Source organism: Danio rerio, chromosome 5 (assembly GCF_049306965.1).
Source record: "Danio rerio strain Tuebingen ecotype United States chromosome 5, GRCz12tu, whole genome shotgun sequence".
In the NCBI taxonomy this organism is placed as follows: domain Eukaryota; kingdom Metazoa; phylum Chordata; class Actinopteri; order Cypriniformes; family Danionidae; genus Danio; species Danio rerio.
In genome coordinates, this window is record NC_133180.1 from 76,571,940 (window position 1) to 76,597,308 (window position 25,369).

At 36.2% G+C, this 25,369-nt stretch overlaps 1 protein-coding gene across 1 annotated transcript in view; it reads right to left on the reverse strand.

The window, feature by feature from the left end:
• The window catches only part of astn2 (astrotactin 2), a 574,772-nt gene that overhangs the window by 15,411 nt on the left and 533,992 nt on the right, over positions 1-25,369 (reverse strand). The window contains exon 20 of the mRNA XM_073951693.1: positions 19,018-19,159. Within this exon, the coding sequence (XP_073807794.1) occupies positions 19,018-19,159 (142 nt within the window). The remainder of the gene's footprint in view (positions 1-19,017; positions 19,160-25,369) is intronic.

The window sequence follows — 25,369 nt, forward strand, 5'->3', positions numbered from 1 at the left end:
CACCAAACCACCTTACCAAGTAACCAACCATTAAAAAAAACAACAAAAAACAACCAACCAACCAACCATTAAGAAAAACCACAACCAACCAAAAACAAACAAACAAAAAAAAAAACAATCTAACCAACCAACCATCTAGAAAAAATAACCACCATTCAAAAAACAAACAAGCAACCAACCAACCGACCAACCATCCAAAACATTAACCAACCAACCAACCAACCAACCAACCAACCAACCAACCAACCAACCAACCATTCATCCAAAACAACCAACCAACCACCCAACCAACCAACCAACCAACCAACCAACCAACCAACCAACCAACCAACCAACCACCCAACCAACCAACCAACCAACCAACCAACCAACCAACCAAAAAAAAAAAAAAAAAACCCAATGAACAAACCAACCAACCATCCAAAAAATCAACCAACCAACTAATTAAACTGACTGACCGACCGAACAACCAACCCAAGTACAACAAGTAAAACAAGCATCACATCTATCATATGAATCTTCTGAATCTGAAAACCTGTATCATCTTTCTCACTGCACATTAGACAATGGGAGAATTCCACAAATGTCTTTTTTCTTACTTCCACAGAGACGTTTCTTTACATGGCAAGGTTTCGACACTTTGACTCTTCCTTTGTTTGGAAAATCATATTTCAATAACCACCAGCTGATTGTTTTGTTTGTAATACGGTCTGTTTATACATGGCTCGCATAGTTTGCCTGATCTTGTTATTCATCGAAGAAGTGTGGCATTCCTTTCCGAAACCTCACCAAAAGACATCAGTCCAATGCAGGCCAGCCACCATCCGCTGCCAATCTCATCAGAACAACACTGGCTCGAACCATCACATTGTTTGAATTATGTGGTTGTGCGGTCACCCAGTGGAGTTTTTTTCAGACAATTTGTAGTTGGGTTTCAGACGGGGAACTCTAGACGAGGTGCCGTTTTGGGTTGCTGAAGGTGAGTTTTTCGTGCTTACATGCTCTGAAATCGCTAACAAAGCTATCTCAAGCTTAAACTTTCAAAAATAAGAGTTTCCAAGCAATACTGTAAAAGCTTCTTAGTGTGGTTTATTTCTAAACTAATTTCGAGAGGATCACATGCTCATGATCAACACGGCTGACTCCTTATTAGCTCCGGAATCTGCCCTATTAGATGATTATGGAAGCATTATAAATAACCTGAGATTTTCACTCCAGTTACCTTTGTCTTGAAGCCCCCCACCCCCCACCCCCCTTCTACCCCTACTGCCCCCAATTTTTCCGATAGGGCGACACAGTGGCCCGGTGGCTAGCACTGTTACCTCACAGCAAGAACACCACTGAACCAACCTCCTATCGGGCTGGTTTGTGTTTCTGTGTGGAGTTTACATTTTCTCCCTGTTCACTTAGGTTTCCCCCGGGTTACCCAGTTTCCTCCCACCATCCAAAAACATAAACCATAGCCAATCGACTAAACCAAATTATCACCTCAGACAACCCTAGTTTACACTTCTCACACGGCAACAAGCAGGGTAGTTCTTGGGACCTACCTGAGCTCGAACTCCCCTCTCGCCCTTCTAACGGGAGGGAGCCCCGGGCTCGAGGATATTACGAGCTCAGGGCTCTCTCACAGGACAGCATGCCAAATACGCTTTATTGATTATCAGCTAAGTGTGAACTCTTGAAACAGCACTTTAGAGGGAATCTAATGCTATTTCATGTATACAAATCAGTTTAAAGTTTACAAACTAGTTACCTTTTAAAAAGTTTTACATTTTGGTCTAAGATTAAGTTTAAACAAAGTATTTGGATGCATGACATTTTACTTCTAAGTTCATATATGCTTTGGACAGTTTTATTTATTTATTTATTTATTTTTTAGCATGGCTCTTGATGATGTCATGAATGGTGGAACTCCATATATGGGCACTTCTCTCAAAAGAGCATTATCAATCTTACGAAAGAGATCAGAGCTTGCAATACGAACGATCAAAAAATGTCTCCTGCTTGTTCAAACTACTTAATCACAATAAGCTGAAAGTACACAGTTATTAGTGTGGTTTATTCATAAACTAATTTGGAGAGGATCACATGCTTATAATCAACACGGCTGGCTCCTTGTTAGCTCCGTAATCTGCCCTATTAGAGTTTTTCACTCCAGTTATCTTCGTCTTGAAGCTTCCCCCCCTTTCCACCCCTACATCCTCCCACTTTTTCTGATCAGGCGACACGGTGGCCCAGTGGCTAGCACTGTTGCCTCACAGCAAGAACACCACTAGTCCAACCCATCGGCCCGGTTGGTGTTTCTGTGTGGAGTTTGCATGTTCTCCCCATGTTCGCGTGGGTTTTCCCCGGGTTCCCCGATTTCCTCCCACCGTCCAAAAACATAAACCATAGCCAATCGACTAAGACAAATTATCACTCAAAACAAACTGAGTTTACACTTCTCACGGTGACAAGCAGGGGAGTTCTCGAGACCTACCTGACCTCGAATTCCCCTCTCGCCCTTCTAACAGGAGGGAGCCCCGGGCTCGAGGATATTACGAGCTCAGGGCTCTCTCCCGGGACAGCATGCCAAATACGCTTTATTGATTATCAGCTAAGTGTGAACTCTTGAATTATAACTTAAGTCAGGGGTGTCCACACTCGGTCATGGAGGGCCAGTGTCCTGGAGAGTTTAGCTCCAACCCTAATCAAACACACCTGAACCATCTAATCAAGCTCTTGCTAGATATAATAGAACAGGTGTGGCCAACCCTGTTCCTGGAGAGCCACCCTCCTGCAGATGATAGTTGCAACCCATATCAAACACACCTGCCTGTAATTATCACATGGTGTTCAGGTCCTAATTGATTGGTTCAGATGTGTTTGATATGGGTAGCAACTGAAATCTGCAGGAAGGTGGCTCTCCAGGAACAGGGTTGGCCATCCCTGTACTAGAACTTTCCTCGCAGGTGTTTTGAAGCTAGTTGGAGCTAAACTCAGCAGGACACCGGTCCTCCAGGACAGACTTTGGACACCCCTGACTTGAGTGAAGTTTCACAAACCAATTTCAAAAGGAGCACAAGATATGATTGATCGCGATTGGTTTCACATCTGTAATCTTCCGTAAGCCTATAAATATCCCGTCTAATATTACTCCCAAGTTTTTTTTTGTAGAATTCCCTCATCCACCCCATCTCCCCTTCTTGAGGAGCTCTCGAGAACTACCTGATCTCGTACCCCCTTACATGCCTATTAACCAGGCAGGAGCTCTGGGCTCAATTATCTCCAAGCTCAGGGTTCTCTCCTGGGACAGCATGCCAAACCTGCTATTATTATCAAGCAATATCTAACAGCAAACTCTTGCATTGCTTTATGTTCAATTGGCTTAAATTTGTCACGTTAACTTATTCGATTTGTGTTGGGAAAACATGAATGAATTGTGTGAAATCCTGCTTTTTTTTTTTTTTTTACAGTGCACAGTTACTCCAGATCAACACAGGCTTGGCCAAAACTGTGCATGTTAGGTCTCCTTTAAAAAGTAATTCACAGCAGACACTTCAACTATTTTGTCAGATTAGTGTGTTTTTAAAGACTAAACATTTAATTCGGCATTTGTCAGGTCAATGGAATGCAATTTAATGAATGCATTGGATTGTGATATGTTGATTGACTATAGACTCAGACATATTTAAACAATTGTCAGAACCTTTTGTGTCATGGTTCCAGTGCTAAACGTCAAAGCCAACCTTGAATGTGTCTAAATGCTAGAATGTTTTCGCTGCTGCCATTTACGTTTATGACGTTCTGAATGCTCCATGTTGTCACATGCCATTTAAACCCAAATCCAAGTCTGCGAACAACTGGCAGTGATAAAGATCACCCAGGAGAACAAAGGCGAAGTGGTCTGGCTCATCGCTGGGAATGTCAAAACACACATTCCCCTACAGGTCTCCAGGAATGATCCCTTTCTCTCTGACACGTTTTACATCGCTCTCTCACTTTACTCCTGTACGCTTGGCTTTTCTCTGCTCACAACTATTTAGATTTCTGATTCTTATAGTTCAGCCATTTCTAGAGTCATCTCATGATTTATAAAAAGCTTTTTTGGCTTGGGAGAGTCCTGAGCTCAAGGGAGCTCCGTATCCTACCTGTGTTTGATGTTCCTGTTGTGCGTGCTTCTTCTAATTAAATACATGCTTTTTGACAACTCTTGTGATCTGTGCGTTTGTGAGTGAGCCTACTCGTGAGATACACAGCCTGATACACACTGAACACAGGCAATATAATAATACTTAACCTGTCAAAAAGCTATTTTAATACATGAAGTAGTCACGCAACAGTCTGCTTTGTGTTCTGATGGGCGCTGAGTTTTACACTCAGTGAATTTACATGAAAACAAGGCAACAATGGTGTCTGAGACTCACAGTATAGACATTACTGATCTCTCATTAATCAAATATGCCTAGGTATACCCCAAATTTCTTTATAGAAAATCCCCCAATCAGAATAACTTAAACTTTTTCATGAAACTTTTGATATTAGGTTAGAAGTTATTATTAGGTCAGTTTTAGATCATGACGTCAGGTAACCAAAATTCAACATCTAGCCAGCATCTAAGGACAGCGTTATTTTGACATCCCATAACGATGTCAAATGGTGTTGATTTTAGGTTGTGTTGGGAAGTCAGCATCTTAAACCAACGTCATATTAACTGACATTTATTTGTGAGGTATGGCAACTGAAATCCAACGTCTGATAGATGTCATACTGGTAACGTTCACACAATGTCAAGCTGTAACATCATTAGACGTTGATATTTGGTTGATTTTAGGTTGGACGTTGGACATTGACGTCGGCCAGACGTTGACTTCTGACGTCAAGCCGATTTTCATCTCCAAATAAAATGCAATGTCCTCATGATGTTGGAGTACAACATTATTCTGACACCATGTCGATGTCTTGTGCCAGCTGGGTCTCTTTAAGGCGAGGCAAGGCAAGTTTATTTATATAGCACATTTCATACACAGTGGCAATTCAAAGTGCTTTACGTAAGTATAAGAAAATAAAAACAAACAAACAATAAAAAGTATTAAAACAGATAAAAACAGATTAAAATGTGTTAAAACAGGCTATAAAACAATAAAAAAAAGAAAAGAAAGTCATAATAGTGCGATCTGTTGGATGTAGCACAGTGCTCAATCAGTAAAGGCACAGCTAAACAGGTGTGTTTTCAGTCTTGATTTGAACGTGCCTAATGTTGGAGCACATCTAATCATTTCTGGAAGCTGATTCCAGCAGTAGGGGGCGCTGTTAGTAGCTGAAAGCCGATTAAACCTGCTTTGACTGAACTCTTGGAATTTCTAGCTTATATGATCCTAAATATCTGAGTGATCTGTTTAGTTTGTATTCAGTCAGCATATCTGTAATGTATTTAGCTCCTAGGCCATTTAGTGATTTATAGACCAGTAATAATACTTTAAAATCTATTCTGATTGTATCTGGGAGCCAGTGTAAAGACCTGAGGACAGGTGTGATGTGCTCTGATTTCCTGCTTCAGGTCAGAATCCTGGCTGCAGCATTCTGTATGAGCTGCAACTGTCTGACTGTCCGTGACCGTGAGGAGTCCGTTACAGTAATCCACCCTGCTGCTGATAAAAGCATGAACAAGTTTCTCTAAGTCTTCACTGGAAACAAAGCATCTGATTCTTGCTATGTTTTTGAGATGATAGTATGCTGATTTACTGACTGCTTTGACATGACTATTGAAACTCCAGCCTGATCTCTCACGAGAAAACGTAAGTATTTTACGTTTTGGCAGTTTAGTGGCTAATTCGTACAAATTCGTACGAGTTCAATCGTAAGAAAATGTAAGATTTTAAAAAGGAGACGTGGCACCTAACCCCACCCCTAAACCCAACCGTCATTGGGGGATACGCAAATCGTACTAAAATGTACGAATTAGATCGTACAAATTTGTACGAATTAGCCACTAAATGAAAAAGTTACGAATTGCCGTGAGACTGTGTTGGAAACTCAGATCTGACTCCAGAGTCACACCAAGATTCTTGACCTTATTTTTTGTTGTTTGACCTTTAGTGCCAAGGTACGCATTCACCTTGAGAACCTCATCCCTGTTTCCAAACACAATGACTTTAGTTTTCTCTTTGCTTATCTGAAGAAAGTTTTGGCACAACCAATTGTAAATTTCATCAATGAGGCAGAGGGTGTCAATGGGGCTGTAGTCATTAGGCAGTAAGGCTAAGTAAATCTGAGTGTCATCAGCATAGCTGTGGTAGGAGATTTGGTTCTTTCTCATTATTTGGCTCAGAGGAAGCATATAAAGGTTGAACAGTAGAGGTGCCAGAATCGAGCCTTGTGGGACTCCACATGTCATGGGTGTCCAACTTGACCTATGGTCACTATACTGACATAGTAACCTCTCTCTTCAAGGTAAGATCTGAACCATTTGAGAACCGTGCCAGACAGCCCAACCCAGTTTTCCAGCCTATCCAGAAGTATGCTGTGATCTTCAAACAATGATCATGACATTTAGTAATGATCATGACATTTAGAAATTTACACTTAAAGGGCCATGAAACCCCCTCGTTTCAGCAGGGTGTTTTCACACCTCTACTTTGGAAAAAGTCAGAAAAGTGGGCGTGTCCAGCTCTGTTTAGGGGGGAGTGTCGGAGGAACTAAAGTGGGAGGGTGTGGGAGTGTCTTTTTGGGCACGCGCGAGTTTCAGAGTCAAAAAAATACACACACAGGAGAAAGTGATGGTGTTTAACCTACATTGGACATCTGTAGTCGAATTATTTGCCAAATTATTAAATGGTGGACTTTAACTGCAGTTTGGCTCTTTCATTCAGGGAATTCATTCATGCCCCTCGCGACAAACGAGATATTTGATTCGAGGAACTGCTGTAAGTGTGTATTTTTCATGCAATATTTGATACCGTACAGCGAATGAGAGAAAAAAACCCTCCACATTTCCCGGAAACTTAGATGCACACGGCAGGTAGCGTCAGAAAGCCGCGTGTGTTATTCCGGTCACAAAATGCGGTAAAAACCCTACACGAGGTTAAAGTTTGGTTGTGGTGCTAACATGTTTACACTCGGTGCAAAAGTTAACTTAGTTCGATACGAACAAACTGAATAAACAAAGAGCACTGGTCGCTCACTTACCAAATCTGTAGAGACAGGACAATCACCAGCAACTAGAGAGCCGCGTCTTTATTAAGAGGAGACTACAAGCGAATCCGGATCTCAGCGTTTGCAGATGAGAACAGCTCTCAGGTAAACAATAATCCTCCTTAGACACGTAAGTTATTGTTGTCGAGCGTCGCGTACACTGTTAATCCACGTGACTCCAGCTGAGCTCTCACAGAGAGAAAATGAAAACAAAACTTCACTGCAGCAAACTATAAAAGCAACACTTCACGCTTGTTTTGCCAACACAACGTGGCGTCTCTGTCGTGTAAACAATGTGACAGTAATGAATATTAATGAAGTTGCACAATAGAGCGCGCTGATTGGTTTGAACCAAGCCTTACTCATGCATTAATGCAGCACACTGTAAGACGTAATAAGACTCACTCTGGCACAGACGTCCAGTCTGCACGCTGGAATACACGCTATTATCTCATGACCGTGACGCAGCTTCAAAAATTCGTTTCAAACCGGAAGTACGAATTTGCTTGAGATAACGCAAAAACAACCAATTTACACTTTTTAGTGAAATATAGGTGTCCTAATAGTGTTTTTAGCAGTGTGGGACACATATACCACTGTCAAAGGCTCAAAAAATGTGTTTTGGTGTTTCGTGACCCTTTAAGCTGTTTGATGATTTAGAGCTTGTTGGATTTTTTTGAGAGAACAAATATTTGTCAATCGCTAATCACAGACACATTTCATAAAATACTTTTGAATGTGAAATGCTCACAGTGTACCCCATCGGTATGTGAATCTTAATATCAACCATTTAGGAAACAGAAATCAGGTTTAATGGCAGCCTTCAAAGATCTTGTAATAGGTTGCCTTGCAGGCATAGAGAGTGCTTTAGTTGCTAAAATAATGAACATTTCCCTCTGTATGAAAGGTTTGTTTTTCAAATCTTCCCACAAACTGTGAAATTTACCAGAACAGCAATCAAACATAGTTGAGGAGACAAGGTAAAAGATAGATGTACCTAAGATATAGTTTATGAATTGTTTTGGCTTCGCAAAGAGCAAGTCTACAGCTAAATGGAGATTTGGACCTTGAACCTCAGAGCAAATGCATAATTCAGGGATCTCATAATTCACGGTATGGGTCATAGCAGGTTTATCATGCTTCGCTGTGTCAGATGCCATGATTTATTCTGCCTCAAAGGATCTTTCTTTCAGGGTCTCTTCTCAAAGTTTCACCACTACTGTACATCGTGCTGTTCAGTTAAGCAGATTGTGGAGGCATTTTTAAAACAGTTCTGTTTTTAAGGGCTGGTTTAGTGTTGACTAAACACTAGAATCTACTTAATCTTCAAACAGAACTTACATTAAATTGCACAAATTAATAATTTACAATGTAATTACATTTCTACATCACTTCTCATTACTGTATGCCAGTGGTCCTCAAGCTTTTTTCATCAAGTACCACCTCAGAACAAAATTGTCTCTCCAAGTACCACCAGAAATAAGCTGTATTGGCTTTTAAGTACGCAGCACCTTTTGCTTGGATTAATCTGCAAACACAGCTGCAGTTCAAAGAATGAATTTAACTGCATGCTTTTAAAAAGACTGTAAAAGATTTAGAAGTTGAAACACAGGTTTGTAGATGTTTTGAATAGTTTGTCAGTGTGATTCATGTTAACTTTAAATTGTTTTTTTTGTTTGTTGTTTGTTGGACTCATGTGACTTGTGTACTGCCTAATCTTGGCCAGGAGGCTCTTGTAAAAGAGATTTTTAATCTCAATGTGTCTTTCCTGGTAAAATAAAGGTTATAATAATAATAATAATGTATTGAAATACAGTAGCGTAGTAAGCCCAGTAAAGCAGCTACATTTCTGCACAGTTGAAAACAGGTGGCAGATTAATTCCTATTATTGAGAATATTTATTATTGTCAGCCACTTTAAACATAAATAGGCTGAACGTTAACACTGTACTGTGTTAAAAAAAAAAAAAAAAAAAAAAAACGTCAACAATTAAATTAAAATGTGCTTAAGGTAAAAAGAAAAGTGCTGTACTTAAATGTAAAGTATTAACATATAGTAGCCAATTCATCAACAGCTGAAAATGTTGCCTGGACCTCAGAAATATAGGCTATATGTCATATAATGAATATATATATATATATATATATATATATATATATATATATATATATATATATATATATATATATATATATATATATATATATATATATATATATGTATAAATCATTTTTTATCAATTTTGAAATACATGTAGCATGTATATATTACCTATTTGATTCCTCCACGTACCACTAAAAGGAAGCCCACGTACCACAGTTTAAGTACCACTGCTGTATGCTATTATATATGTCTGGAAAGCCAGAATATTACAAGTCAACATCATTACACACACTATGGTCTCCCGTTTTAATGAACTACACATAATCTAACTTTGATTATATACTGTAATATATATATATATATATATATATATATATATATATATATATATATATATATATATATATATATATATATATATATATATATATATATATATTAGGGGTGTCAAAATTAATTGATTCTTCTGTGCACCGTGATGCAGACGCGGACAATTCGGTATCAATTCAGTAATAACCATAACCGGTTATTATGTAGTGACGTCATTTATCTCCTATGCGCTCTGTCGTGAGGGAGGTGAGCGCCGTTATTTACAACACTCAGCCAACTCAGGGCCGGCCCGTGGCATAGGCACCATAGGCAAATGCTTAGGGCGCTGTATATCCAGTGGGGCGCCAGAAATGAGCGCGCTTCAGTTGGTTTCGTTTTCGATTTTCCTGACACACATTCAGTTATAGACGGCAATAACTCAAAAAACGCTCACCCTAAAAAGATCTAAAGTGTGTTTCCTACAGAAAGACAAAGCTGGTTATGTTTCACAGCTGTCTTTCTTTTTTTCGCTCGACATTACGAGCACTGCTCCGTTTAAGCCCTCGCAGTCTGCGTTTACTTTAGCCGGCAGAGCTCGCGCTGAGAGGAGCTCTCTGTAAGAGACCGTCGGAAAAGTGCTTATTTTTTTTGTTTTTTCCGTTTTTCTGCTCCGCTCAGCGTGAGCTCTAACTGTTGCCAGGGACGCAACTGCACATTTACTGATGGGTATGCGGCTTCAACTTTTGCGCGCCCCTCTTCAATCCAACTATATTTTAAAACAGGCAAGTGATAAAATGTGGAAAATATTTCCATCAATAAATTAAAGGTATTTTTTCATAAAGATATCAATATGCTTCATACTATTTCAGTTGTGTTCAGAACTGTGAAACTGTATTTTTTGAAGTAGTAAAAGGTATAATTACATTAAGCATGTTAAGTCGCAAAGAAATGCATCTCATACCACCCCAAATTTCTTCTCAATTTAATTTTCCCTCACTAAATGATTATAGCACCCTGACTAGCCTTGCTTTTGGACTTTTTGTACTACATTTGTCAAAACAAAATGATAGACATGGGAGTCCTAAAGGGCAAAAGAACATTGCAATTACTTCTCACATGCATACTGTGAGAAGTGTTAGGTCTGTCTTTGCAAGAACAATTGACTGAAACTGCTAAAAGTGAAATAAAAAAGACTGTCAAATGTTTAGTGTAAAAAAAAAACAGAAACAAACTGTGTGAAATGTTCTATTTAATTGAAATGTTATAACTTTGCTTGTAGCTACAATTAAAATAGTTTTGAGCTAAGAAGTTACCAAAAGGCCTGATGAATCAATATGATACATAATAAATTCATAAAAATATGTATATGGTATGAAAAATGGGGGGGAGGGGTGGAATGATTTTTTAATTTAATAAAATACAATATTATACGCGTATAAAATTCTAAATAAACATTTTTAACAATATATATATATTATTTGAAACTTTTAATATGAATAATTTCAAAAATAGTTTTGGCACAATGGCGCCCAACATGTGTGGCGCCCCTATGCGCCGCATATACTGCATACCCCCTTTTTGCGCCACTGCCTGTTGCAAGGGCTTAAGTGGGTTTGTTTGTGTGTTTGTGCGTGTGTGTGTGTTTGTTTGATGCTGTCTATGTTTGTGAATGTGTTTGAATGAGAGACAGTGTGTTGCTGTGTGTCTGTATGTTTATACAGACAGCTTGTTATAGCCTCCCCCCTAAAATATAACACTATATATGGAAAGCATCGTCAATGCACCGTGATGCACCGAGATAGCGAATTGAACCGAATCGATGGCATGATAATCGTAACCGAACCGAACCGTGAGACCATTATAGGTTCACACCTCTAATATATATATATATATATATATATATATATATATATATATATATATATATATATATATATATTCCCAGGGATGGGTTGCGGCTGGAAGGGCATCCGCTGCGTAAAAACTTGCTTGATAAGTTGGCAGTTCATTCCGCTGTGGCGACCCCAGATTAATAAAGGGACTAAGCCGACAAGAAAATCAATGAATGAATATATACATATATATATATATATATATATATATATATATATATATATATATATATATATATATATATATATATATATATATATGGCCGTTGCTTGGCTAATTTTAGGAAGGCTGTAGCCCCCCTTTAATTCTACTCATCCCCCCTAAAACTTTTGCGATTAGCTCATGAACTGTACACTAAATTATCGCCTCAGTAATAAAATGTTTGTAGAATTTTGCTCTTCCCAGTCTTTTGTTTTTCATTCGATCAATAAACCACAGCCGTGGACATCGAGAGAGCGAGGTGAGTGTTTATCTCATTCTGATGCTGGGAGTTGCAGGCCATGTGACTGGCTGATTAGAAATTTGCATTAACAGGTAGTTGGACAGGTGTACCTAATAAAGTGGCCGGTGAGTACATGTTTGTGTATTCTCCATCCATACCTAATTGTTTATTAATGACACTCAATTTAGAATTTAAAACTATTAAATCAGTGTTTTGAGTAAATGCAGTGTATTAATGTATTACTTTTATTCAAAAGCAGCTCATATTCCTCGTTTGTACCTCAAACATCTGCTAAATGCAGTAGTGTAGTAAAAGCAATGGTTTCCAGGAACATATCACATAACCCAATTTTTTACGATAGTATTTTTAAGACTTTTGGAGTTTGTTTTTGAGTCAACTTGCAGGATGTAGCATAAAAAAGAGCAGCGTTCATTTTAAGATTCACAACATAATCATTTAGAAGCAGTGTATATCATGTTGAGATAAGAAATGATGCCAGAATGATTATTTCTGGCAACATTATTATTCCTTTAAATGAAAACCAAAGCCCTGGGAAGGATTGGGGAATAACAAAGATGGCAGTAAGCTGAAAAATCACACAACATTTAGCAAAGAACTAAAATGTACACAACGTTCTTTAGCGCCCCAGCAGATATATCAATACAGTTGGACAGTGAAGAGGTTCATAACGTTCAAAACAAAACCATGTTCTGAGATTTTATGTTACAAGAGTCCTAAACTGTTCATTAAGATGCAATTTTATCACCTGACTGGATCCAAAAAAAAACTCCATGAACACAATTTAAAGAATCCTTAATAGCACACTTAGCAAACTTTAACCAGTCCAAACCACATCAACTCACAATAGACCATTAGATTGGTGTTGGAAGGATTTGTTCTTCCAAATGACTGAATATATATCACATCTGATTCCTCGCCTGCATGAGCTCAGAGACTTGGTCAAAAATCTTAAAAACCAAGTTTGCTTTGGAAAACGTCTAATTAATGCATTTTAAATATGACTTTTTTCCTTTCTTATTGATTTATAAAATGTTAAACTTATAAATTCATTACTGTTGGGAACCTAAATAAAATATTATATTACAACAAAGTCCATCAGATTCATACAGTATATTAAAGACGATTCATATGTATATATTTCAATTTAAATATGTTTTAAATAGAGTTCACACTTAGCTGATGATTGATTATAAAGCATGTTTGACATGCTGTGCCAGGAGAAAGCCAAGAGCTCATAAGATCCTCGATTCTTCAAGGCGAAGATAACTAATGACGTAAGAAACTCTGGTTAACTGGTTATTTATGCTGAGTTAGGGATTTTCTTATTAGTGAATCGTGAGCCAGCTAATGCGGGAGCAGTTGTGGTCAATCATAAGCATGTGATCCTCTTGAAATTAGCTTATAAATAAACTTCACTTAAACCATAAAATATGATTTAAATATGTTTCAATATTTTAATGTAAAACAATTATTAACTTTAATTGACCATTCAAAACTGTTTGAAGATGTAATATAAAAATATGCAAATAAGTTGTATACATTTGAATTAATAAACTATAAATAGCAAAATATTTTAACTCAAATATGTGTTAAGTGCTTTAGGGTTTTAATTTGGGGTATAAACAAACAAACAAACAAACAAACAAACAAACAAAAAACAAACAAACAAACAAACAAACAAACAAACAAACAAACAAACAAAAAAGTTTTAATTTAAATAAATAAACAAATAAATAAATGAATAAAAATGTTTTCATGTACATAAATTAAGAATAAATGAAACAAATAAAATGGTTTTAAATAAATAAATAAATAAATAAAATTATTTAAATAAATCCAAAAATAAATAAAAAAGGTGTTAATTTAAATAAATAAATAAATAAATAAATACATACATAAAAAAAGGTTTTAATTTAAATAAATAAATAAAAAAGGGTTTTAGGTGAAAGAAATAAAAAATAAATAAATGAAATTATTTTAAATAAATAAATTTAAAAAGAGTTTTAATTAAATCAAATAAATAAATAAATAAATAAATAAATAAATAAATAAAAAGAGTGGTAATTTAAATAAATAAATAAATGAATAAAATGTTTTTTAATTAAAATAAATAAATAAAGGTTTTATTTAATCAATCAATCAAACAAACAAACAAACAAAACTAAATAAATAAACAAATAAAATAAAATAAAATAAAGTAAAAAAATAAAATAAAAAAAAAATAATAAAAAAATAAATAAAATAAAATAAAATAAAATAAAATAAAATAAAATGAAATGAAATAAAATAAAATAAAATAAAATAAAATAAAATAAAATAAAATAAAATAAAATAAAATAAAATAAAATAAAATAAAATAAGATAGACTGGGAGCTCAAACTTAGCCTATTTGTTTAAAAACCCAAACCAGCTTTGTGCAACAGGCCTCAGGACATGACAACATAACAAACATGAGCACGCATTATTGTAATGCACTATTCTGTGGATGTCCTGATGGCTAAAAATAAACACTGATTGCTTAAAACTGCTTACTAGACCCAAGAAATATGATCACATCAGCCCAATTTTATGGCCTCTACATAGGCCGTCTGCCAGCTTTCATATCGGTTTTAAGATCCTGCGAAAATTGCCTTGAGTGGAAATACAGTCTGCAGTAATTATGCAATCTATTATCTGACTCTAATGCTTAGTGGTCAAACGGTGGCAAAAAAATAATAACATGCTGTAAGTATAGACATATAATAAAATGGTTTGTTGGTTTGACTCCCTGCTGGGTCAGTTGGGATTTGTGGAGTTTGCATGGTTTGCAAGGTTTCCCCCACAGTCCAAATACATATGCTGTAGGTGAATGGGGAAGCTAAATTGATTGTAGTGTATGAGAGTGCGTGTGTGTGTACGTGTGTGAATGAGTGCGTATGGGTGTTTTCCAGTACTGGGTTGCAGCTGGAAGGGCATCCACTGCGTAAAACTTATACTGGAATAGTTGGTGGTTCATTCCGCTGTGGCGACCACTGAAAAATAAGGGATTAAGCCGAAGAAAGGAAGTGAATGAACTGCATTGCTTGTTGTTCCTTCGGTGTGACAGACAGGGTTTATTGTCCTGCATTAAAACCGCTGGCCCCGGGGTGAACTTTCAGTCCAAATTCTCCCGAATGTGCACGCCAAGACACAGATCCTTAAACTGTTCAGTTGACCTGATGATCAATTCCAGCTGCAGTTGAATGAGTTAGTGCCACTGTAAAGATGCAATATTGTATAAATCACAGGCTTGGACTGTGTTCTGGCGGGAAGGCTCGTCTTTTTGACCTTCATCAACCTGCTGTCGGAGACTTTCCGTCACATTTAGAAGAGCTCAACATGTTGAAAAGACAGTGAAAACTAGACAGTCATGCTAGCAGTTAAATAGGGTTCATCAGATAATTAAGGAAATTACGAAAGACATGCACTAATAACTGGCAGGATCTGAAAGTGTTGTGTAATTTTGATTACATTAAGAGGTGCTTCAGAATATAGGTAATATTTGAGCATCTCAGAGAAATTGTTGTGGATAAAGCTGCTGAATCACAATTAAAAGGGAGTAATGTGTATGCCAATTTCATTCATTAATTCATTTTATTTTCGGATTAGTCCCTTTATTAATCTGGGGTCGCCACAGCGGAATGAACCGCCAACTTATCCAGCATATGTTTTACGCAGCGGATTCCAGCTGCAACCCATCACTGGGAAACACCCATACACACTCATTCACACTCATACACTATGGACAATTTAGCTTACCTAATTCACCTTCAGTGCATGCCTTTGGACTTGTGGGGGAAACCGGAGCGCCTGGAGGAAAACATCCACTAAACGGCCACTTTATTAGGTACACCTGTCTAACTGCTTGTTAACGCAAATTTTTGCTCAGCCAATCACATGGCAGCAACTCAATGCATTTAGGCATGTAGACATGGTCAAGACGATCTGCTGCAGTTCAAAGGGGGTAGAAAGGTGATTTAACGTGGCATGGTAGTTGTTGAATATTTCAGAAACTGCTGATCTACTGGGATTTTCACGCACAAACATCTCTAGGGTTTACAGAGAATGGTCGGACTAAGAGGAAATATCCAGTGAGTGGCAGTTCTGTGGGTGCAAATGCCTAATTGATGCTAGAGGTCAGAGGAGAATGGCCAGACTGGTTCCAGCTGATAGGAAGGCAACAGTAACTCAAATAAGCACTCGTTACAACCGAGGTCTGCAGAAGAGCATCTCTGAACACACAACAAGTCCAACCTTGAGGCGGATGGGCTACAGCAGCAGAAGAGCACACCGGGTGCCGCTCCTGTCAGCTAAGAACAGGAAACTGAGGCTACAATTCACACAGGCTCAACAAAACTGGACAATAGAAGATTGGAGAAACGTTGCCTGCTCTGATGAGTCTCCATTTCTGCTGCCACATTCAGATGGTCGGGTCAGAATTTGGCATCAACAACATGAAAGCATGGATCCATCCTGCCTTGTATCAATGTTTCAGGCTGGTGGTGGTGGTGTAATGGTGTGGGGAAGATTTTCTTGACACACTTTGGGCTCATTAGTACCAATTGATCATCGTGTCAATGCCACAGCCTACCGGAGTATTGCTGCTGACCATGCACATCCCTTTATGACCACAGTGTACTCATCTTCTGAGGATAACACGCCATGTCATAAAGCTCAATCATCTCAGACTGGTTTCTTGAACATGACAACGAGTTCACTGTACTCAAATGGCCTCCACAGTCACCAGCTCTCAATCCAAAAGAGCACCTTTGGGATGTGGTGGAATGGAATATTCACATCATGGATGTGCAGCCGACAAATCTGCAGCAACTGTGTGATGCTATCATGTCAGTATGGAGCAAATCCCTGAGGAATATTTCCAGCACCTTCTTAAATCTACGTCAAGAAGGATGAAGGCAGTTCTGAAGGTAAAAGGGGCCCCAACCCGGTACTAGTAAGGTGTACCTAATAAAGTGGCCGCTGAGTGTGTACTAAGTGTGTAACTCTATATAAGTAATATATAATAAGAATAATGATTTGCATTTTGCATGCATTTGCTGTCATTAAAAATAATGAATAATTCATCATGTTTCTCATGTTTGTAATATTTTATCACTGTTGAATGGCTGAATTCATCTTGTCTTGAATGCCTCCACAATTGTGAACTGCTTTGGACAAAAAGCATCTGCTAAATGACTAAATCTAAATGAAACTAAAAACACATACAGGTTTAAATGGTTTCTGCATTAAAGCAGCACTTCTCTTCTGGCGTGCACAATCCAGTGCTTTTAGCTGTTTTCTTGGGTCTATGTGAGTGTTGTTGTAATGCCCGCTTGTTTTGAGGACATTGTCGCCTGTAATCAAAGTTGAAAAACCCAAAGGACGTCAGTTTTTAATCACTGCCATGTAAATGTACCCTCCGCTCGAATCCATCCCACACTGGGTAATGTCACAAGAAATATTATTTATTGCAGAAATATTCTCTCATTCTTGTGGTGTGGACACTAAAATAAAGTCTGTTTCTTCTGACTGAAATGAATCCTGCTGAAGACAAGGAAGACTCGCATGTTAAAATGCTGGATAATTCTCCATGGCAAAACTTGGTGCCGTTGAGCCCACAACGCACTGATGTTAATAAGACTCGTCTGCGGTCCCAAAAAAATACAAACAAATAAGACGTCTGCCTTGAAGGAGAACCAAAAACAGGATGTGGCACAGAAATGCCACACCACCAGAACAAATACTTTTGTAAAGTCACAGTGGCTAATGATGCCAATGGAAAGACTCTGACACTGCAATGCTCGCTCCTACTTTTCCTTGCATGGTTACAAATTAATAATAATAATAAAAAAAATAATAATAATAATAAAAAAAAATAATAATAATAACAATAAATAATAATAATTATAATAATTTTTAAATAATTGATAAATAATATTAATAATAACAATAAACTATTTTTAAAATAATAATAGTAATAATAACAATAATAATAATAATAATAAAATCAATAAAATATTTTTATTAATAACACATAAATAAATAAATAAATAAATATGTAATAATACTGGTAATAATAATGGCAATAATAATAATAATGAAAATAATAATAATAATAAAAATAATAATAATAATAATAATAATAATAATAATAATAATACAAAAATATTAAAATTACAATAATTATTAAAACAATAAAATATTTATATTATTAACACATGAATAAATAAATAAATAAATAATATAAAAAATAAATAAATAATAATAATAATAATAATATTAATAACAACAACAACAATAACAACAACAACAACAACAACAACAACAACAACAACAACAACAATAACAATAATAATAATAATAATAATAATAATAATAATAATAATAATAACACAAAATAAATAAATAAAACATAATAAAATAATAACAGATAAATAAATAAACAAATAATAAACAAATAATAGCAATAATAATAATAATAATAATAATAATAATAATAATAATAATAAATTGTAAATAATAATAAATAAATAAAATAACAATAACAATTAAACAGTGAAAATATTACCGACAATGGTAATAACACATAAATAAATAAATATGTAAAAAATAATACTAAAAATAAATAACAATAATAATAACAACAACAACTATGACGACAATAATAATAATAATAATAATAATAATAATAATAATAATAATAATAATAATAATAATAATAATGTCTAAAAATATTTATAATAATAATAACAAAAATGAAAAATAATGGGAAAAATGTAATAATTTTCATTCTTCAAGTCAATATTAAATGTCAAATAATTATATGATAATTGTGTAAGAGCTTTAAAGATACAAAAATAATTTAAGATTTTTTTTGTTTGTTTTTATTGAACTCTTTTAATCTAAAATGTGTTATTCTTATAACATCAACAAACTTAATTGCAGAATCAATAAGTGCTTTAAACAGGGGTGGATTAAAAATGATTTCTCAACAACTGTGACATGATTAAAGCACCAAAACACATGTTAAAACAGATCCTTCGTTCAACACTTACTTATAAAGGCTGTCGGGCTCCAGGCACTTGAAGACGAGCGAATAGATCATATTATGAGGATGTTCAGCATTTCTCCGTCCTGCAACCACACATGAGGAGCCCAGACCCGAAAACAGATCATCCATCAGGCTCAAAACCTCTCCTGTGAAACACACAACAACCAGATCAATGTTAACAGAGGATTAGATGCTCACACTTTACAATACGCTCGCATTAATTCATGTATTCAGACATGAACTGATAATGAAGAATGCTGGTGCAGCATTTATTAATCACAGCTCAACATTTATTAATGCATTATTATCATTCAAACTCACATGCTAACATTAGTTAATGCATGAACTGACAATGAATGACTGCGTTTTCATTAACTAACATCAACAAATACTGTAATAAATGTATTGTTCATTGTTTGTTCATGTTAGTAAATACATTTACTAACATTAACCATTACAACCTCAGTGTAAAGTGTTACCAATTAGATCATGTAAGAATTTCAACCCAAGCTCATTCTGAAAACGTAGCCCCGGGGACGTTTCTGGAGACCGCAATTTACATGGCCGGAGGTACGTATGGCTGCATTTAGTTTTTTCAAGCAATCGCTGCAGGGTGGTGTGAAGGTCCTCTTCGCGCTTCGCCGGCTTGGCTGACGGCTCGCCTCCTCCGTGTGGAGGGCATTCCCGCCGCAACCAGTTTGTCCGGTTAGCTCGTTTTGTTACGTCGGCGGAGCGGAGGCCCGGAGGAGGAGCCGGGCGCATTCGCCGACCGAATTCGAGTACGGGGAAGAGCGGTTCCAGAAATCAGGTAAGACAAAACACAGAATCCAATAAATAAAGTGAACGAGTTCGTATTGGGGCGAGAATTAGGGATGGCTGACGTGAAACTGACGTTTCGACACAGTGTCGAGATCCCGAAGCGCAAGTGTTTCGAAACACTGCACCGAAGCATGATCCGAAGCACCCAAGTCACGTGACTAAAGTGTTTCGAAACACCTGGTCACGTGACTAAAGCAATTTGAAAATTAAAAAAATTAAAGCGTTTTGAGACCTGGCGAATCTTCATTCCGCTGCCAAGGTCAGAAAATGTTTCGTTTTATATGGCCTAGTGGACTGTATGTGTGCCCGCTGATACTGTGTTTCGAATCACGTTTTGGGTTCGAATCCCGACTTGTACAAATATTCTGAAATCATGGTTTCATGTATTTTAATCATGTTTCTGTTTTATGTAGCCTAAATAGGATACAGCTGCAGTTACGTCCTCAATATAGCATCATTTTTGTAACACTGTAAAACATAATTAATAATTTTACAGTACTGTGATGGATGGTTTGGTTTTGGGTTTGGGTAGACATTAATAAAATACAATAAATGGGAAATTTTATGAAACAAGACATATTTATTCACAAATTGTTTATTCGGATATCAGACCAATGTTGAAACAAAACAATACAAGAGCAATGCATAACCAACTGGTATTAAAGCATTTCAAAACAATATCAGCCTGGATTCGAACCCACCATCCCTACATGGTAGTCAAACACCTTTACCACTCCACTATATCACTTGAAGACTCCAGTATGCAAAGTGGGGTTTAATGCTTAAATTTGCTCAACTGTTCTTTGCTGAACCTGTTTCAGTGCAATACATTAAAAAATGACCACTAGGTGTCACTGTAGAGTGGGGTTTTGAAACGTTTCGAAGCTTCAACACATTTGCGTCGACTATTTCAGTGTTTCACGAAGCCTCGCTTTGCCCACCACTAGCGAGAATGCGGTGAAATTCGAAAACGCAGTCAAAGTTGGACGAGGGCTTTTCTTTTTCTGCACGGCTTTCGTTAATCATTTCTTGGGTTTAGGAAGGAGGAGGAGGAGGGTGGTCGGGTCAGCTGATTGGCCGGCCACCCAGTCAATCGTTCAGTCATTCAGCCAGTCGGACAGACGGTCGCTCGACAGCAGCCTCCGGTGGCTTTTTACGTGAGAACAGAAAACAAAAACTGCACAAATACGTACCACCCGAGACATATTTAGCGGTCTCCTGAAACGTCCGCGGGGCTACATTTCCAGAATGAGCCTGGGTTGAAGAATTTTACATGCAAATGGATATTTCATGTACATTTGTACAATTTGAATCATCAAAACAGTGTATTATTCACGTAAAAATACCAGACCACAAACATATACAGGTGAAGTCAGAATTATTGGCCCCCTTTGATTTTTTTCTCCATTTTAAATATTTCCTTTTTTTTTTAACAGAGCAAGGAAATGTTCACAGTATGTCTGATAATATTTTTTTCTTCTGGAGAAAGTCTTATTTGTTTTATTTCGGCTAGAATAAAAGCAGTTTTTAATTTTTTAAACACCATTTTAAGGTCAAAATTGTTAGCCCCTTTAGGCTGTTTTTTTCCCAATAGTCTACAGAACATCCCAACGCTATACCGTTTGTTGAACGAACATAACTTAAAACTTAGCATTTTGTTGATATCACTCAAAAATTGAGTTAATTTAACTTAAGTTATGTTCCATGAAAATGGATAAACTTAAGATTTCAAGTGTAGTGTGCTCAAATCATAATTATTCCTACATTTTCACAAATGTAATCTTGACTGTAAAATTCTAATATGTGCAACCTTTAAACTGCAAGGTCTTTTTTAAATCAGAAAACAAACGACTTCAGGTATAATTATTCATCATAATGTGAATAAACGACTAGTTATTTTTTGTTTAAAATTAATTTAAACATTTTTATATTATTACACACACACACGCACACACACGCACACACGCACACACACACACACACACACACACACACACACACACACACACACATATATATATATATATATATATATATATATATATATATATATATATATATATATATATATATATATATTTAGTTGAAGTCAGAATTACTAGCCCCCTTCAAATTTTGTTTCTTCTTTAAATACTTTCCGAATGATGTTTAACAAAGCAAGGACATGTTCACAGTATGTCTGATAATATTTTTTTCTTCTGGAGAAAGTCTTATTTGTTTTATTTTGGCTAGAATAAAAGCAGTTAAAAAAAAAAAAAAAAACATTTTAAGGACAATATTATTAGCCCCTTTAAGCTGTATAGAAGTGTCTTTAAGAATATCTAGTCTAATATTATTTACTGTCATCATGACAAAGATAAAATAAATCAGTTATTAGAAATTTGTTGTTAAAACTATTATACTTAGAAATATGCTGAAACAATCTTCCCTCCATTAAATAGAAATTGGGGAAAAAAATAAACAAAGGCGCTAATAATTCAGGGGGGCTAATAATTCTGACTTCAGAAAACTTCTGACATAAATATATATATATATATATATATATATATATATATATATATATATATATATATATATATATATATATATATATATATATATATATATATATATATATGTATGCGATTATACGTGTTGTTGCCATTCCATTGTTCTCCATTTCATGAATGTGGAGTTTGCAAAATATACAGATCCCTTCCTTAAGACGTGGGGGTTTTGAAACCTTATAAAAAGACGTCTTGGCTCGGGCTCTCCTGAGGTGTTGGTATGCGAGCGGGAATTGGCTTCTCTTATATATACAGTGTGTTTTCTGGGAAAGTGGCTAAATCATGCGTTCATCCAGTCCCCCTTTTTTAGACCTCCCTTCTCAGTTGCCCATATTTTTACTATTCTCTTGGGATGCACAACCCTGCCGTTTGGATATGTATTTTGGGGATGTGTTAAAAACGCATGTTCGTCTAGCTCCAGAGTTGCTAAAATTAGAAGTGTCAAATGTTGTCTTGCCTTTTTTTCTTATCTGTTTTGATGCTTAGGTCATGCAAGGAACTAGGCCTGCACAATATACAGCTGACGTCAGAATTATTAGCCCCCCTGTATGTTTATTTCCAATTAGGGTTTTCATGTACAATAACTTGCCTAATTACCCTAGTTAACCTAATTAACCTAGTTAAGCCTTTAAATGTCACTTTGAGTTGTATAGAAGTGTCTTGAATAATATGTAGTAAAATATTATTTACTGTCATCATGACAAATATGAAAGAAATCAGTTATTAGAGATGATTTGTTAAAACTATTTTGTTTAGAAATGTGCTGAAAAAAAAAAAATCTTCTTTCCGCTAAACAGAAATTGGGGAAAAAAAGAAACAGGGGGGCTAATATTTTTAAGGGGGCAAATAATTCTGACTTCAACTCTATATACAGTATACAGTATATATATATATATATATATATATATATATATATATATATATATATATATATATATATATATATATATATATATTTATTTTCTTGTCGGTTTAGTCCCTTTATTAATCCGGAGTCGCCACAGCGGAATGAACCGCCAACTTATCCAGCAAGTTTTTACGCAGCTGATGCCCTTCCAGCTGCAACCTTTCTCTGGGAAACATACACACACACACACACACACACTACGGACAATTTAGCCTACCCAATTTACCTGTACCACATGTCTTTGGACTGTGGGGGAAACCGGAGCACCCGGAGGAAACCCACACGAACGCAGGGAGAACATGCAAACTCCACACAGAAACGCCAACTGAGCCGAGGATCGAACCAGCAACCCAGTGACCTTCTTGCTGTGAGGCGAACATGCTACCCACTGCGCCGATATATATATATATATATATATATATATATATATATATATATATATATATATATATATATATATTATTGGGTAGGCTAAATTAAATCAGATTTTTTATCCGATAATTATATAAATATATATATATACATATATAAATATAAATATATATATATACATATACGTATATATATATATATATATATATATATATATATATATATATATATATATATATATATATATATATATATATATATATATATATATATTTACCGGGCTTGCCCTATAAAGTCAGAAAATAATGCAGAAATCTTTAAAATTTACATCCCTGCACAATTTAATGTAACATTAATTCATAAGGAAATAAAACATGTTCACTTTGCAAACCAAATAGACTGATCACACCATCCAGCGCATTCAGCTATAACTGCGATCTCTTCAACGTTTGGTATCGGGATTATTCTAGCAGTCCGTAAATACACATAGGCATATTCAAAGCTGGTTAAATCTCAGTCTTCAGGCTCTCGACGTGTGTAAACAGAAGCGGTTATGACTTTACCGTATGTGTGGCCTTGGCCTGAATATAATGGAGAGATAGATGGAATTTATGGATCACATCTGCGGTACTGTTCTGTTTGTTTGCACCCACACACCGAGACGGATCCCACCTGTGCTGCATTAAACATTAATTGTACTTCAATAACCATGTATAGATGCCATGCACATTCGCAAAAGTCTTCGCAGCATGAGCGGTTATTAAATAAGTGACACATGTGAAGTCGTGCTCTTTGCGTTTTTTTTCATCAATGGGTGGCACAGTGGCTAAGTGGTTAGCACTGTGGCCTCACAGCAAGAAGGTCACTAGTTCGAGTCCCGGCTGGGCCAGTATATGTGTGGAGTTTGCATGTTCTCCTTGTGTTGGTGTGGGTTTTCTCCAGGTCTTCAGCTTTCCCCTACAGTCCAAACACATGTGCTATAGGATAACATTAACATTAAGATTAACATTATATGCTAATGAGGGAGAGATTGTCACTAGTGGGCGGGGCTTTCCCCCTTTGATGACACGCACAAAAGAAGAATGTCAATCAAAATGTTTCTGCAGACTGTTTTTTAAAGAGTGTGATTATAAAAATAGAAGTAATAAATATTTACCATTATTAGCTGGTTGTGCTTACAAATTGTAGCCTAAATTGTAGTTTTAACGCCTTATAAAAGTGAGTTTTGCAAAATAGGTGCCCTTTAAGGTGTGGACTATACCTTAAATTCTAGAAATATTAAGTATATGTGTTATAATTATCTTCTGAGCAGTACTTTATTACTGCTTACTAAAACTAAAAACATAACAAATAATTAATATATTCAATTACTATTATTCAGCACTTAAATATGTAATTACACAGGGCCATGGACACCTTATAAGTTTGTAATTAAAACAATATCAATACTTATCAAATAACACCAGCAGGCATGACATATCTTTTGCATTTTTAAAAAGCGCCACCTTGCATGCTCTTTAAGATTAAAAAGGCGAGTCGGCCGGGACACTGAGATCTGTGTGGGACCTGTTCAGTTTGTTTCCTCGCACTATTAGCAGTGACAAGAGGTCAAGAAGTGCTCAAGATTGACTATCTATATTACAGCGCCTGCGTCTCGCTCCATTTCCCTCACACTGACACAGATATGCAAGGAATGTACCAGTGGAGCCAGA